General features: G+C 42.8%; 1 protein-coding gene across 3 annotated transcripts in view; it reads right to left on the reverse strand.

The window, feature by feature from the left end:
* Positions 1-1,055: 1,055 nt before the first annotated feature.
* CARD11 (caspase recruitment domain family member 11) overlaps positions 1,056-17,398 on the reverse strand; it is a 44,037-nt gene continuing 27,694 nt past the window's right edge. For all 3 annotated transcript variants that reach the window (XM_056503109.1, XM_056503111.1, XM_056503110.1), the window contains exons 10-24: positions 17,297-17,351; positions 15,976-16,085; positions 14,697-14,800; positions 11,984-12,036; positions 11,313-11,445; positions 10,640-10,841; positions 10,094-10,220; positions 8,746-8,986; positions 8,247-8,343; positions 7,117-7,212; positions 6,056-6,188; positions 5,339-5,518; positions 4,067-4,191; positions 3,123-3,238; positions 1,056-2,571 (exon numbers count right to left, since the gene is read on the reverse strand). In XM_056503109.1, coding sequence (XP_056359084.1) covers positions 2,367-2,571; positions 3,123-3,238; positions 4,067-4,191; positions 5,339-5,518; positions 6,056-6,188; positions 7,117-7,212; positions 8,247-8,343; positions 8,746-8,986; positions 10,094-10,220; positions 10,640-10,841; positions 11,313-11,445; positions 11,984-12,036; positions 14,697-14,800; positions 15,976-16,085; positions 17,297-17,351 — 1,977 coding nt within the window. In that variant the 3' untranslated portion in view covers positions 1,056-2,366. The remainder of the gene's footprint in view (positions 2,572-3,122; positions 3,239-4,066; positions 4,192-5,338; positions 5,519-6,055; positions 6,189-7,116; positions 7,213-8,246; positions 8,344-8,745; positions 8,987-10,093; positions 10,221-10,639; positions 10,842-11,312; positions 11,446-11,983; positions 12,037-14,696; positions 14,801-15,975; positions 16,086-17,296; positions 17,352-17,398) is intronic.

A 17,398-nucleotide genomic window follows, 5' to 3' on the forward strand; every position in this document is an offset into this window, starting at 1 on the left:
AAGAGACATAAAGCTATGGGGAGAAGAGATCACTGCAGAAACAACCATGGCATTGTGAGACAGTGCATCCCCTCTGCCCCAGCTGCCATCTGTTGCAGCCATTCCAGCAGATGGTGGTGATCCCTGTGGCACAGCCAGTGGCACACGGACGTCCTCCGCGCGCTGGCCGGTGAGCAGTCATCTGCTGGCTCCTGGAGGCATCTGATGCTGACCTGGCTGAACTTTTTGCTGAAGCAGCTGAGAAATGTTCCTGCAGTCCCTCCCATTGCTCAGCAGCGGACTCAAAAGCTTTCACAGGAGGGGCAGGAGCAAACCACAGGCAGCTGTTACACAAGGTTGCATTATCAGGGCATTAGGAATGAATCCAAAATGCTCCTGGAAGGCTTAGTTCTTCCAACTGATGCTTTCTTATTTCTGCTTGAGCTACAGAGGATCTCTGAAGAATCATCCAATTTGTTCTATATACACCCCAACTGGTTGTTATTCTTTGCCCTGGAGGGAGTTGCAAATTGTGTGTGCAGCCTGTCCTTTTTATAAAGAGATTGCACGTGGAAGTATCCCCCTGCTTGCACAGTCCAAGCAGATGGCACTGGGCAGGTAAAGAGCTACTCTCTGAGAAGTGCTAGCTATGAACATTCTTTCAAACATTAATAACTTGAGAAACACAGCAGCAGCAATTAGATGTAAAGTGACATAAATTACTTCTCAAAGATTGCATTAGTTAAAAAATTATGTGCATAAAAGAGAAGAGCATAAAGGAAAAAAGAGCATAAAAGAAACGCACAATCCCACAAGCCAACATGAGCTGACCCAGTCTACCTGAGAGACACCCAGAGCAGAAGTCTGTTGCAAAGACAAGGGAGCAGCTAATCTAGTGAAGACAACCAGGCCAGATGTTTTGTTTAGATTCTGATTGGCTTTTTATTGCCTGCTGCTGTACATCAGCACCAAGATGGGGGACTGCAGATGAATGCAGAAGGAAAGGAAATTTGTTATTAAATGCATCTTAAAAGGGAGGGATATGGCAAGAAATGAAGGATCTAAGGACAATGGGATGGACCACTCTTCATCTGTAGGTCAATTTTTATTGCATTTCAGATCAGCAATTGCACGAGTCATTATTATCAGGTCAGTTTTATTGGATCAATTTGGCAATCTCAGTACAGCTTCTAATGTCGAAAGGAAAGATTTCAAAGACTGAAGAGATTTAGGAGTCTAAGTCACACTCATGAGCAGTGGAACTTAAACTCTCTGAGGATTGAAGTGCTTTTGAAAATGGAACATGGTCTCCTCAGCCCTACACACACTTCTGGAAGCATTATCCCACTTGGCCACAGCACAGCGTGGTGCCTGCCGGTCTCTTCACTGTCACTTACGGCACACAGGTCAAGGACTGAGTGGTTCACAGCAATTACTGGCTTATGAAATTCTCTTTTTCTTCTTCTCAGAATAGTCCTTCCTGTTGAGAGCAGGCATGTTGGCAGACAATGATGTTGTAGAGAAATATTTCAGTGAAGAAACAGAGAAACCTGTTGTCCAAAGAAGGCACTGTGGTATTTTCCATGAGTAAAAAAATGTTAAAAACTGAGAGATGTACAAATGAATACGATTCAGAGGCAGGGATAAACTAAATGAAATGTTGGCAGATCTGGAAAGATCTGATGTGCCACTGGGACAGTGAAGTCTGTTTTCCTGTACTACAAAGGAGACCTGCAAAACTGTTAAATAAAACTGGGGTTTCAAAAGAAAGAGAAAATGTTCATTTTAGTTAAGGCCAGGAGGAATAGCTATTTTCTTCTCTTTTGATTAAAATGGCTGTGGACAAACAGGCCTACAGAGCTGCTTTGGCCATCAGCAGTTGTGCTTCTGCTGCTCCCAACCAGCCTTCAGCTTCCTCAGCTGGGTATGTTCAGAATCTCACCTCAGGAGAGGTGCAACATATCTCAATCCCACATCCTGAAGCCCAACCCCCATGCCTTATCCCTTTCAGATTCCACTTATTTGGACTCATCAGAAGTTTTCAATGAGACAAAAGAGATCCATATTTGAAACATAATAAATTACCCCAAGCTTCCTCTCAAGATCTCTGTCCTCATGTGTTAAATAGATGCTGTCCTTTATGAAATGCCAGTGGATCAGAAATTGTGGTGGTGGCCCCACAGCCTGGATCCCAGCATCTGAGACTCTGGCTCTTCAACACAGCTCCAGTCCTGTCCCAGACATGCATCCTGCCAGCAGGAAGTGCTCAGCCAGCAAGAGTGAAACAGGAGTGAGCTCTGGGCACCTAACCAGAGAATTCTGTGAGCCCCTGCTCCACCTGGATGTGTCCTTTCCTCACCAAAGAGCTCCGTGGTACTTAGGGCTTTTTATAGCTGATCTTCATCTACCCAGATGGTTTTCCTCTGCTCTTCCCCGATCCTGTCTTTTATTGTGCGGATAAGATCCTCAATGCTGCTCCACATCTCTACCTCCACAGAGGCATAAAGGCAAGGCAGAGCTTCCAGCTCTTTCTCCTTCAGGCGGCACATCCGTAAAAACTCATCCTCAGTCTCCGGCTTCGGCAGCAGTTTCCTGTATCAAATGAGCAGACCAAAAATAAATGTCTTGCATCTTAAGTTAATCCTGTAGTCCCAGCTGTCCCATCAAGAATTTATTTTCTCCTAACTACTTAAAAGCAATAAAAACAGTGAAGAATGCAGCTACTCCAGGTCTACCATCCCCTTATCTCCATGCTGCCCCCAAGGAGAAATATTTGCTATGGGGAAACAATTTAAGAGGATTGAATGGAGGGAGAGTGCAGGTGTTTACGAGCTCTCCTCTTCCAGCTTGCATTACCTAAAGAAATGCTGTGGGAGTGCTGAGCATGGAGAAAACCACATTTTCTTCAGTCTCATCCTCCCACAATGCTCATTGCCACCAGTGACAGTGAAAGAGTGCCAGGTTTCGGGAATTCCTGGTTGTAAGATTTCAGGGAGGAGTCATGGGAGGAAATAGTGCACATAGAAGTACCAGGTGGAGAGGGATGAGGTTCTTTATTTCTCTCATTGAGAACATTATTGGACTCAAGAATTATTCACTGACTAAGACAGAACATCAAATATGCAAAAGGTTTGACATGTTACCTGAATCTCTTGATGTTTTTCTCTGAGACTCTTATAAAGAGAACAATAGGATATATCTTGGCTTTGATTAAATCCTTCGTGCAGCTTATTCCAGCTTCCAGGAGACAATGCTTGTTCTAAAAACAAAGTCATAACAGTGTCACAAAGGAAAATTTACTGCTGTGGAATCTCAAGATAATGATATCTATCCCTTATGGGGTCATTTGGAAAGCTCTCTATTTACCATTGTACTGATTTAAAACCTTTTAATCAAATAGACATTTAAAGTCCAGCTCCTCCTACTGTTTAAAACGAGTCAGTCAAAAAACAGTTGAGCTTAACAGCTTTCTAAAAAAGTTTGAAACTGAAATGGATTGCTATAATGATGAAAAGTAGTATAAAATACCAGTTTTACATATAGACACAAACACACACACTTGCTTTTTGTTTGGAAAGAACATCTGCTGCAACTACTTGTGAGACTAAAAAAACATCACTTTAATTCTTCATTTTTTCCATGCTGTGCATCAAATCTACTCTACTTGACATAAGATCTCTGTCTTGGGCATTGCTGTCTTTGTTTTGTACACCTGTGTCTGGGTTTCAGACTTCTCTTTCCTTTGTCTAGGTCCTTGTATCTCTTATTCTCTTGTGTATTAATATATACTTATGATATGAAAAGAAAATGAATAAGGGATGGAGCACAGAAAATGAAAGGATATTTAACTGCATCTATGTGGGTCATCAAGGGAATGAGGGAGAACATAAAAGGATATGGCAGAGGATGGGAAAGAAACGGAAAAGTAAGAGCACAAAAAAAATCATTTGGGGGAATAAACAAAAATTTGAGATCGAAGGAGGGCAAGAGAGAGAACATGCAACTGTAAATTGATCAGTGTGTTATCCAAAACATTGCAGAGAGGTTCACAGAGAGCCAGAGAAGGGACACAGAGCGCTGTGAGCACCTTGGCAGCAACAGCCTCGATGTTGGCAGGTACAATACATTCATATGTGTTCAGATTCTTTTCTCTGCTGAAGATGACAGTCTCAGTCCTTTGCTTCTTTAAGAACTCTTCCTTTGTTACAATATCTGGGAAGAAATATGGATGGGGACAGAATCAAATTTAAAGCAGGAGAAAAGTATCCAGTAGTACTTCACATGGGATGTAAGAATGGTTCAGGGAAGGAGGATGAGCAATGAATTGTCTTAACAGCTGCCTCATTTCTCCCATTGAATTCAATTAAAGCCTAATCTGATCACATCTGAGCATTTCAGCTACATCCTGCACCAATGAGTCCTTGGGCAATTACTACAACACTATGAAGGCATTAAATTAAAACAGTAAATACAATTCCAGCACCTAATGTTATATAGTAACAGTTCAGGGATGGCAGATGCTGGGAAGTGCTAAAAAAAAGGTGTTCTCTTCAGCTCAGGATCCTAAAACAAGGATTTAGTGTTCCAACATTTGTGTTTAAAGTTTCAAAAAAATTTGGCTTAGGTTGCAATGTGTGGTACCAGCCCCCTTGTGAATTGCAGCTCTACATCAAAGCTTTTGTTTTATGTTGCAAGACAGGGGATATTTATTATAATACTTAACTTCTCAGTTTCTCTGTCTGGATGACTCTAAGGCTGCATACTATGCTGTGGGTATTCAATATTAGTGTAAAAATGAAACGTCAGCTCTGTTTAATGCTGGGTTGTATACAATCCTGCCCTGCAGCCATCACGGCACTGCGCACTGCTTTAATAGTAAATACTTAGCATGGAAGAAAATCAGTCTTTCCAGTAGATCAAATGCACAATCTTCACAGCTTGGATGAGACAGAAACCTAAAGTCGCTCTAGGGAAGATATTCCTCATAATAGCAAATACTAGAAACAAATTAATCAAAATTTCACATTGCCTAGATATGCAGTATGCAAACAGTATGCAAACAGAAAGAGCACTCACAGCATTTCAGTCTCTGAGGGGCAGCCTAGCAACCACACAGCATACACATGGATAATATTTATAGACACAGAATCTCATAACCATGTGTACTGGCTGTCTCAAAAACATTCAAATATCCCAGATAGTCACAAAAAGCAGGATTTACAGCTACACATCACTCTGATGTGACTTGAAGTACCTCAAGCAACTCTCACATGTGCATTCCCCTACGTGTGCACGCATATATATGTTCACATTTCCAACACTGAGGGCTGACAGTCACGGCCCTCTCTTATCCCATTACCTGGCTTGCATATGTTGAATTCCAGGGCACCTCCAGAGTTGAGAAGCTTCTGCACCAAGGGCTTGGCCAGCATGGTGGGGGTGAACAGCACGGGGCGCCTGCGCTCGCAGTGGATGGGTCTCACCAAGCTATAAGGGATCAGACTGAGCTTCTTATCCAGCTCACTCTCGGAATCCAAATCTGAGCAAAGAACAAGACATTTATCTTCTGGGTTCCTCTCCATCAATATTTGGAGAAAAAAAAGGAGACACACATGAAATGACATGGTTAGTCATACTGGTCCTCCTTGCCTTTTGCTGGAGTTGTCTTTACTATACTCACAGCACTATGGTGTCCAACATAATACTAAATAATTCAACTGCCTTTTTCTTTAAAGAGATTATTTCTTAACCTCTTCAACACAATATTTGCTTGGAGACGCTCTGCTTGTTAGCTTAACTTACTCCAAGTTAAATGTTGTGGAGCAAAAGGCAAGAAAGCACCTAGGAAGACCTGCCAGCCAAACAGGACAATTCAGTGTCCTAAAGCTGCCTGTGAAGTCTTAGCTCCCCAAGCACTTTTAGCAAAATCAGTTTTGGTCACAATTGCTGTTGAACTTTTGCAGAGTGGACCACAAATGCAAGACCTATGATGTATTTCACAGCCATGCTGTTCAGTAGATGTTTATGTAGGCCTTTGTGTCAGAGCCATGTGTGTAAAGGTGTTTTAGATTTGTACCTTCCAGTTTATCAGGCTGCTGCTTCTTCCCTTCAGATGAGCTGAGTGCCAGGCCTGAGGGCCAGCCTGTGACAATGCGGACCCGCTCATTGCTGTTCATTCGTTTGTATTTGTTCTCAGACCTACTGACAAACTAAAAAGGTGAACAAAAAAAAGAGAGTTTTGAGCCTCATTTCTTGCATTATTTACCCTCCCATGTATTCATCAGCCAACACTCGTTACCTACAAGATCTGAATGACTTTTGTCTATCAGACACAGGACTCCATGGATCTGTGAACTGAATTCTAAGACTCTTTAAATATCATAGATCTGTTTCAGAGCTCGTGTTAATCTCCTTTGGGATTTGTTGTTTTGTTCTCTGCTCTTCAGAGGCATGTTTTCCCTCCACAAAGCTCCCTGCTATCACCAGTACAAGCACTCATGTGTACATTATACCCAGAGTATGTGCACAAATGTATCCCAGGCTATACCCAAACTGCATCTTCTTTGCTCTACCAGAGAGACTTAAAAACTCCCAAATGGCATCTTTTTACAGTCATTTTACATGAGAAATAGGCTTCATGCTTTCCTTCCTCATCCACCAGCCTATTCCTCTATCCAAACATTAACTCCTCCTCCTGTATTTGCTAACCTTTCCCAACCACCTTCCTTCACAAAGCTTTGTCTTTCACCCCACAGTCTCTGTCACACTCAGAGTCACTGGCCCACAATTAAAGGACTATATTCTGATCTTAGAGACTTGCAGATTTGATCCAGCCCATTGGATTTGTCCATGTGGTACAAACAAAGCACATTTCAGCCTCTGATGGCATATGTGGGGGATTCCTCAAGGCACATAAGTAATGGAAGCCATGCTCTTAAAAACAAACACCCCACATCACAACAGAAAACACAACCCATCCTTTTCCTTCATGCATTAAATCTCTTTTTGATAGGAATAAATTCCGATACAACCTCTAGACCTGAGCTGGGATTTCTGGGCGAATTAGGATAGCCTGAGACAATCTACTGTTCAGATCCACTATTTCAGACATTGCCCTGAGGACTTGAACTTTATTACCTGTAAAATCTGGCCCAAAAGAAAGCTTGCTCTGGATAGGCGAGGGCTGGTTTTTGGGTCATTCTGCAGGGCAGGCTCCTCTGGCTGCAATGTATTCTACCAAAAAACAACACAGAGCTTTTCTTCCTCCCACTCTATTTTTGTATTTTTTTTAAATCATAACATTTGAGAAACAAAAGAAGCCAAACCAGATATTTTATATTTCCAAGCGAAGGGATAGGGATCGATACCTATCCCAAATACAATGTTCCAAGCAAACAGTGGACATAGCACAGCCTGTGCTGACAAACACTGCTTTTTCACTGCTCCTCCCATTCCTGTGTTCACAGACTGTTCTCCACACCTAAGAAAGAGATAATTTCTGCACCAAGAAAGAGAATGCACAGCTTTTGCTTTCACAAGCACCTGTGCCAGTGATCTCTGTCCCTTTGATCAGTGGGGCTGTGAGCACAGAAGGAATGTGTGACACTTAACCTTGACTGAAATCAAGCACATGCACTGTCTACCTGTCTGCAAAACTTAGAAGCATGAATGTCTCCCAGATGCTAAAAATAACTTATGGTAACTAATATGCCAAGAAGGCAGTTTTAATTGTGTAAAAATGGAATTTTGAGGTCTAAAGAAAGAAAAATCAAACTGCTTTAAGTGATGGAAAAGGGAAAATGAGAAGGGCTGTTGTGTGCAAAGGCCTGATAATCCCAATTCTCTCCACAGCATCCAGGCTGGAAGAGACAGGTCTTTCTGAAGTGGGACAACAGACTGTGGTTAAGAGGCTTATTCACAATAGGAGAGAAATAATTCTGATTATTAACTGCAAGACACAGCTTCTTCCTCATGTGTACAAGAAGATGCATTAAATGTTTACAGGCAGAGAAGCATGAGAAGGGTAGCTAAAACACAGAACAGAATTTGGACTTTTGAAGTGTAGTCCCTCCTAGCTGGAAGGGTTAATAGTGAGCCAGAGCTGGGTTCATTCCCAGGGACAACATTATTTAAAGCAAACAGAAGGTGCCCATTGCCTGACACAATCAAAACCTACAGAGAGTGTAAACAGGAATTTCTGTAAAATGATGATGAAAAATGAAAAACCAGTAGCAGGGGAGTGTGAGGTGTTTGTTGTAGATACTTACCCGCAGTGCCCGAAGGGTGTTGTAGGAGTTTTCTGTCTCATCTTTGCTTCCTCTGTGCATCAACCGCTGCAGCTTCACCAAAAGGAGTTGCTGGGCTCTGAAAGAAAGGGTGAAATCACACAGATCAAGATATTTTTGAAACCATTCACATGAAAGCTGGATTGCAATGGGTCTGTGCCTACAGAAAAGATGAAACAGAAATAGCAGTGAGGACTGACTGAACCATGCAGTAAAGGCAGGAACAAAACAATATGAAGAACTGCAGTGCAGTTAAGGATTAAAGAATATCCATGGAATATTTGCATATGATACTTTTTGAGAAACCCACTTTATTTTTTCAGGTAACATCTGGAATCTCTGCTCTTAAGTTTTATAGCTCATACTACAGTTTAACATCAGACTTTATCTGAAAATTTAAGACATAGACACCTCTTTCCTTACAGCAGTAATTAAGTTCTGTGTTTCTAGATCTCTGCTCTCTGGAATGTGTCTCTCTCACCTGCTGTAGCTGGGGATGGTCCCCATCTCCAGGTCCCTGTCAGTGAAGGGATCCACCCTGGCACACAGCCACTCACACCTGCCCTGGTACATGGTGTCGAGAATGTGGACGATCTCATCACACTTCACTGACAGGGAGCAGCAGTCCAGCTGGCTGGAGATGTTCAGGTTCAGGCGGATGTGAAATGAGTCCCCCGAGGTGATGAGCCCCTCCTCCAGCTCCCACAGCAGCTTGCGGTACCCTGCAGCAGGGAGGGAAGGGGGAGGCAGGATCTCACACTCTGCTCCTGCTGCATTCCCTCTGGGACAAGCCACAGCAGGAACTCCTGGGTTCCTCTCAGAGAGGTTTGTCCTTCCAGAGTGCTGCTTGCAGTAGCTCCAGCAAGGTCATGGGCCTGCAGCTCAGAGACACTGATGGGGCACTGACCCAGGGACAGCCCATGCTGCTGCTGTCAGCTCTGTGGGAATATTCTCATTATAATGCTACTTTTAGGTAACTCCATTCCCAGTACTCCCCACATGAGCTGTGAAACAGAGAACTTCTCAGCAGAGACACAGGCACAGCTACAGCTCTGTCCTCTAAGTACTGTGTGAGTTCTGCCACCAATTTTAATGACAAGCTATTTCCCTTATTATTAGCTCTAATTGGCACTCCCAGAATCTATAACATGCTTTATCTGCAGTTAAGTGATGCTCAAAAAATTGCGATAGTCTTTCTTACCATTGAAAACATCAAAGAAAATCAAAGGCATCACTTCCTGCATGATCTATGCAGCTGAAATTCTCTAACCAGCAGAAAAACGTGAACACCCATTTATACACACCAGTAAAGAATGGATTTTGGAATGCATTTTTTGATTCATAACCTGAAATTATCATTATAGAACCTGAACACTAAGATCAAATTCTGTTTGCCACACATGAACTCCAGCTGTTAGAGATAACATAAAGCCACAAAGGTAATAAACAGGGCAACTCCATCAGGTAAATGCTAAATCGACCAGCTGAATAAAGATCATTCAGCTCGCCACATTGTATTGCAGAAAACTGTTCATAAAAATAAGCTTGAGCATGTTTCATGAGTGATGTTACTATTGACCACCATGTAAATTTTTCAGAATCCTGTTGACTAGCACATGTTTGTTTGTTTGGGTTTTTTTTTTTTTTTTTTTTTTTTTCAGAGCAGGCTAAAAACTGAAGCAGTTCCACAGAGGAGTTGTAATTAACATCAGTGGCATGTTCCAGATTTATCCCAATACAAAGGATATGCTGGTCTTGTCACTCTCTTCCAGACAAGTTGCTGTAAAAGCCCTGGGATCACTTGACAGAAGAAATACTTTTGGTCTTACCTTCATGATTTGATTTATACTGGAGTGTTACTGGACCACTGCATCTCTGAATTGTCCAGTGAACTTCTTCCTTTGTGCAAGTATCCAAAGGAACACTTTGATTTTCCCCTTTAATGCAGCCCTCCAACTAGATATGAAAGAAATATTACTCTCCAGTGCAGGTTCAATCTCTGAGTCAATTAAAACATTTTTTTTAAGTGCCATGATCTTTTTCTTATTAAAAAATGCAGACACTCTGTTATCAGGATGTAGATTATGTCCTAATTATACAATTATTTTTCTCTCAAATTAGGAATGCTAGCAGAACTGTTCAACAGAACTGCAGCATTTGGACAATCCCAGGCTTCCCTGGAATATAAATTGTGGGGAGTGTTTTTCCCCCTTGGAGGCATTTTAACAGGAAAATGGGAACATTGGCAATGGAGGGAAAACTAAACAAGGAGAAATTTGGCAGAAGCACTGTTGAACTTGTGCTCAGGGGATGCCAGGGACAGCAGGGGTGGGGGGCAGACACCCAGTGCCGCTTGGTGACGATTTCATGCTCACCAGGAGGATCTGGTGCCCCTCCCGAAGGCCAGCTTTCTCTGCAGGGGAGCCTGCCTTGACAGAGCTGACAAAGCTGCCTTTGTCATTGCCCCCGAGCAGGGTGATCTCAGAGTTGAGGCTGTCCCCGTTGAGCGTCACGCGCTGGATCGTGTGACACGAGCTCCTGACGCGGCCCACGGACGTGACAGAGGGACGGAAGGGTCTGTGGCCAGGAGAGGAAGGGACAGTTGGTTATCTCACTCTGGGTTAAATGCATGCATGAGAAATGAGAGATACACAAATAAACTTTTAGCATTATCAATCTACGGACTCTAAAAGAAATCCTCCTCCTTATTGCACAAGCTCTGGAGAAGAACATCTGGATTGCTCCTGTGCATCTCTGAAAATTCAGTGTATAACAGTTCTCTGCTCAGCAAGCTCTTGGAGCAAGATTGCAAGATCACAAGGAGAAATTGAAGCCTTTAGAAGATTTTGTCTGCCTTGAAGTTTTTGAATTTTAGGATGACCTTCACGGGTTTATAGGACATGAAAGGGTCCAAGATAACGTTACACTGCTGCCACCATAATCACTCCTGCTGTTATAACTTCAGCAACTAATAAATAAATAGAGAATTTCTACTACAGCACCCTTTCCTCTCAATCTCTCAGGTAAGTAAGCTGGTATCTCAAATACCTTTCCAGAGAGAATTTCCTAAATATGGAGTTGACATGCTCAAGCTCATAGGCATCCAGGCCTTCTGACTGATGAGAAGAGGAGGAGGAGTGCACTGAAGGAGCTCCATGTGAATGCCTGTCGTGACTGTCATCTGGAAAGAGTAACAGGAATGATAATGAGTCCTGGATAAAATGACAAAGATGGAAAAGGGGAAAATGAATTTTGATTGATCCCAGCGAAAGCTGAAGTAGGAAATTTTTCATGCAGAGTTATGATTCATGTCCACAGGATATGGCACAAGGAATGCCACTCTCATAGAACAGAAAGTGGAAGGGACCTCTGGAGACTGTCTAGTCAAAGGTCAATGCAAGATCAGCTCAAGGAGATTGCTCAGGACTTTATCCAGCTCAATGAAGATGAAGGATGAAGAGATAGACTAAAACTCTCTGGACAACCCTGTTCCAGTGTTTGACAACCCTCATGGTAACAAAAATAACCCTTTTCCTACTTAGTTTTTCAGGAATGACTGCTTTCCCCTTCTCACCACTGGTTGACCCTTTGTTTTCTTGAAATATTCACAGGCTGTCCCATTTACTTAGAGCAGGGTTGGTTATCTGACAGTCTCTGTAGTGGAGAGCTGATCACATATTAGCTCATAATTCTATTATACATGATATCCTCTTACTTACCATCCAGCTCCAAAGCATCACATCCAAAGCTGTCATTGTCCTCTTCAACCAGGCTGGAATTAAAAAAAAAAAAAGCATGAGATAATGGAAGAGAAAGAAAGCTGAACACTTTCCAGCTTTCAGCAGATTTCCAGCTTCAGTAGATTTCATTAAGTTCTGAAGGAGGAACTTCTTCTGTGAAAAATGAAGATGTTGAAGGTGTTGCATCAAGCAATAGTGCAGCTGCAAAAAAATAAACAAGTAACATCTTTGAGGGTCCAGGGAAGATACAAAAAAGGGCAGGAGACAACATGTGCCAACCAGCATGGGAAGCATGGGAAGCATGTGAAGCAGCAGGAAGGTTCAGAAGGAAGAACTGCCAACAGCAGTGGGGGAATGAGGATTTTGCTGAGGACAAAAGGAAGCTGCTGACTGATGGTCTGGTGTGTGACTCACACCACACTTGCTTCAGCACGGAGATAAAGGCTGCACCATGCCTGCTGTGAATGCACTGCACCATGGGGGTTTTCCACAACAGAGCCAAAAGCCAGAAGTTCACTGATGGGCAGAGTGAATGCAAGGGAAGTTACTGAGGTGCAGCAGAGGAGGAGTCATTTATCTGCTTGATTTAAAGTACTTGAAGCATTTTATAGCAGTTTCAGGGGACCTCACATGGCTACTCAGGTACCTGCAGTACAGAATGGCAAAGTGCTCCAGGCTTTGCACAGGAACTGCCACAGCTCTCTGGGTCCAGCCCAGCTCCCAGGGACACAGCCATTCCTGCAAAGGTGACAAGGCTGGCTGGCCTTACAGCCATTCTAAATTCACTGAAAGTTTGCTCTTACAGGGATATTGGGGCTGTCCAGCCAAGTGAGTGATCTGTCAGCTTCACTAGAAGGACTTCATTAAACCTTTGGTTGCAAAGCTGTTTAAATAACAGCTTGTTGTTTTTCCCATTCAAAATGATTTGTAGGTCTCCTGTGGAGCTGATATTCCTCATATTTGGCTTCAGCTGAAGGGTGAATTTTTGCAGCCAGGCTGCAGAGAATCAGCTATTTTTACATCATGCATAAGCAGGGAAATAATGTACCTTTTCCTACATTAAATGATGATCTCACCTTTTTTTTTCCACACAAATTAAGAAGAGATGAACTGTGAAACCTGCAACTTGGCTTGCAAACAGCAATTATTCTGGATTATGTTCACAAATAAGTTCCAAAATGCTAATTATAAAGTTATAAACTACAGTGAACTTTTGGGAAGGCTCTTGAGATACTTGACTTTAGTTATTATCAGCTCAACAAAGTAAACCCACATTCAGACCTTGTTTCAGGGTACCTTTTCTTTCCACATGAAGAATATCTAAAATGAGGGAAAAATTCAGATTTCAGTACAACTCAGTCTTCCAATGCCTTAACACACGGAACAGAACACAGTCAGAGTTACAGTGAAATAACTCCACAAGATGAATAATATCCATGTAATCTCTACTGTGTTCTGTAATATACTGCAAATATTGAAAAGTTCAGGTGTGCCAAAGGTTTCTCAAGCACCTGAAGCACAAGACATTAAAATCATTAATAAAAAAAAACCTTTTCTCCATCTTGAATTGATACAACACACTTTAAAAAGGGACTTGGAGGACAACGAAGGAGAAGCTAAGGGAGACTAAAATAAACACTGCTTAAATCCTCAGCAGCCTAGAAAATTATGTGGGAGAACCAGCTGAGGATGCCCTCAGTGGAAAGCTGCCTTGAAAAGCTGTCCAGAGAGAGAGAGGCAGAAGTGGCAGTCTGCCCAAAATCAGATTGTTTTGAAAAACATAAAAATCTGAATAAAGTTCTAATAAAGATTAGATATTAAAAACAAATATAATAAAGATCTAAACCCTCCACATATATTGCTTTCTTCTAAATTGGTCTGCTCTGTTCTTTTCTCCTTCTGCTTGGTACCTTTAGGGAATGTGTTTTTGTCTCCTGACATTTTTGATGCAGACACTGATGCTATTGACACCACACCAACACAGCATGTGCGAGTATCACATTGCAAAAAGCCTTTTAGAAAAGGGGTCAGTGCCCTTTAGGGAACTGTGAGGCTGGAGAGGTCTCTCTCCTTCCTGCCACCAACTTCCCACGCACCAGCTGATGTGATTTCACTGCCAGGGGAACTCCATGGGGCCCTGACCTGACAGAAGTGGAAGCTGCAGCAGAAGGTGAAGCCAAGGGCAAAGCCTCTCTTCCCTCCCTTCTCTGCTGAGAAAATCATAAAAATCACCTCCTTCCTCCACTTCTCCCCTCCACTCCTCACAGACATGCAAGCAGCTCTGCTCCACTTCAGCAGCTTACAAAGCAAAGGGGAGGCTTTGAGAGAAGGAAAAAGAACAGGGACACGTGGGCAGCATGGAGATGAGGGGCAAAAACTGAATCTGGATCAGTGTAAAAGGCAGAGAGAGCATTCTCCAACAGCATCAGTGCCGAGTCATCCCAGTCCTGCAGGTGTTTCTGTCCATTACAGTCAGTGCTGCAGGGCTGTCATGGTGTCATTCATCCCAGCTGAACTGCCAGACACTCCTCAGTGGTCTGGATAAAATGTGGGATGAAGGGCTGCAGCCTTGAGAAGTTGAGGTTAATCCTAGGCCTTACAGAGGCTCCTCAAGCAGAGGCAGACTCTGTAGAGCCATTTTCCCTCATCCTGGTGCCAGCAGGCTCAGGGAGTGTCCCCAGGTGTGACCCACCTGCAGTGAGGGGTGTCCTCCCTGCAGCGCCGCACGATGGAGTCGTTCCCGGGAGGCTCCGGCGTGGTCGACATGATGCTGTCATTGCGATTTCGCAGGGTTTGCTTGGAATGAGAAACCAAGGGGTGTCAGAAAGGTTATCTGGCTGAAATGTGCTCTCACTCCTAACTCACAGCAGCATTAACAATGGTGCTCTGCTCTGGCTGCACTCTGCACTGAGGAGCACACACAGAAAAAGAAGAGGAGTTGATTCTAGCTGTGCAGAATCCAAGAGCACTCATATATCCCAGTTTTTAGCACAATGCACAGCTTGTGTGCTGCCACTGCACCTTCTCCTGTGACCACATAACTGCCTGATTTACTGAGCCATTGTAACTTTACCCTTGATGTGTGGTGTATGTGTGGCACAGCTGACATAGGATGGGGGGATGAAAAGCAGTATGTATACTTATATAAATATATATATAGTTGGAATGAGGAAGAAAAATACTGATCCCTGTATATTAAATAATTAATCTTCCAGAGCACTGGAAACTAAACCCTGGATTTCACTAAAGGGAAGACAGGATAAGTCATCTAAACATCCAACAGATATTCCAAAAAATATTCCTAACCCAGCTAAGCTTATTATGAGTGGCAGCAAGTTCTTTCCTGGCTATTCTTGAGTATAATTTTAATTTCCTGGGAGCAGTATTTTTCACGGTGTTCTAGAAAGATGTTTTGTTCTTTGTTATTAACACTCTGCAAGAGCACTCTCTCTATCTGCCTGTCCTGCTGTGTCAGTGCTCACATATGTATAATGGAATATCTACCTTGGAAGATTATGGGGATACAGCAAGCAGGGAAGAAATGGTTTGATTATGGTATGCAAAAGTTTCCAACTGTGATCTGCACCCCTTTCCTCAGTCACTATTACTTATAGACAGGAAAAGCATTATAGAACTCAAAAAACCCTTAAAAATTTCTCAAATAAGTTACAAAGCAGCTTTTAAAGCAAATCTATTTGTTCTAACAGTAAATGTTAAATAATATAAGGAGACAGCAAGAGGTCATAAATACCTCTGAAATATCTTTAAATAAACATAAACCAATTCTGTGATTTTGAGAAAGGCTAATAACATAGTTCTAACAAAATACTGGTAAAAGGACTAAGGGAGCTTCTGACAAGAGCCTTGAATAGGATCACAGCTGGGACGCTGGGGAAGTGCTAATACTGAGTTGTGAAAGCTCTGAACCACATTAGGAGAGATGGCTTTAGACAGGCAAGGGGCATCCTTACAATCTTGGTGATTTCACAGCTGCTGATGGAGTTAGTGATGGACACAGAGGAGCTGGTGTCCGTGCGGCCAGTGCTGCCCTCGGCCCCGTCTTCGTCCTGTGCTCTGACTGCTGCACTCATGGGGAAACAAGAGAGAAAACACCAGAGAGAGACAAGCATGTCAGAGCACTTCCAATGCAGAGCCTTTCACACATGTGCCACTGCACTTCTGTTCTGTCTGTTTTGGCTGGACTTGTGCTGGACAGGGGCTCCGGGCACGCTCCTGCCTGCAGCCCAGGCTCCCGTTCCTTCCCCAGCAGTTCCCAACAGAGCACAGAAATTCCCACCCCTCTGCACAGCCTCCTGTCCACTTTGTCTCTCAGCTCTGTCCTGGATGTTTTTAATAGATCTGTGAATGCTATTTGACAAATTAAAGAAGGATTGTTTCATGAATTTGTGTTTTAATTTCACCACCTGAATCTGGCAATCTGCAAGGTTGCCTCATTGAATTATACTTTTTTACAATAAAAAATTTACAACAGGGACCAAGAAGCCTGAGATCCTCAGCAGCCCCAGGTAACAAAGAATGAGTGTGGACTCCTTCCCTTCCTCAGCACCTCTGCTTGGTACTAATGTTGCATACTGCCTGACAGCAAAGCTGCTGTTTAACATGGAATACCTGGGAGCAGGAGCTGTGTGTCCCAGGATATTTTGTCCAACAGGGGTACACACAGCTGCTGAAGGAAGTGCTGCCTCTGATTGTGTTTGGTGTTTCAGGGGTAGTGTTACAGACAAGAGGAATTAGGAGTAGCTCAAACATGAGTGTACAGCAACAAATCTGGTGATTTGGCAGCCGGCTGGGGCATGGGTCAATCCCCCTCTCCCAGCCTTTGCAATGCTTTAGATTTAAAATTAATTCCTTTTTGCTGAAGGACAAAGGAACTCATTAGACAATCACTAGATTAGGGCCTTTTCAGTTTGAATGATTTTTCCAACAGCAAAAAGAGAAAGATATAATGATTTTTAGTACAGATGCTACACAAATGACTTTCCAACTTTTGTAACCTAAATGGAAAACTGAGTAAACAGAAAATTTAGGTAAGCTATGGGATGCACATCATGTGCCTGGGGAGGTATCTTTGGATGGAGAGGACAGTGAAGTAGAACACTTGACTACTTTAAATCACTACATTTGTAACTGTAAGACAAACTGGTTTTTTTACTGACTTGGACTTAGTTAAGAATTTCCCTGGTTGGCATATTTGTTAAAACAACTTAGAGAGATTAAGTGAAAGAGACAAAGCAATGGAAAAGAAATAAAGACATGGGTGCTCTTTCTGACCTTGAAACTCTGATGTTTTGTTCATGCTGACAGGGGATTTAGCTCTTGGACTTATCTAAAAGAAAGAGGACAAAAATCAGTACAAATGCAGAATACTTGCTA

This window comes from Oenanthe melanoleuca, chromosome 14, assembly GCF_029582105.1.
Source record: "Oenanthe melanoleuca isolate GR-GAL-2019-014 chromosome 14, OMel1.0, whole genome shotgun sequence".
Taxonomy (NCBI): Eukaryota; Metazoa; Chordata; class Aves; order Passeriformes; family Muscicapidae; genus Oenanthe; species Oenanthe melanoleuca.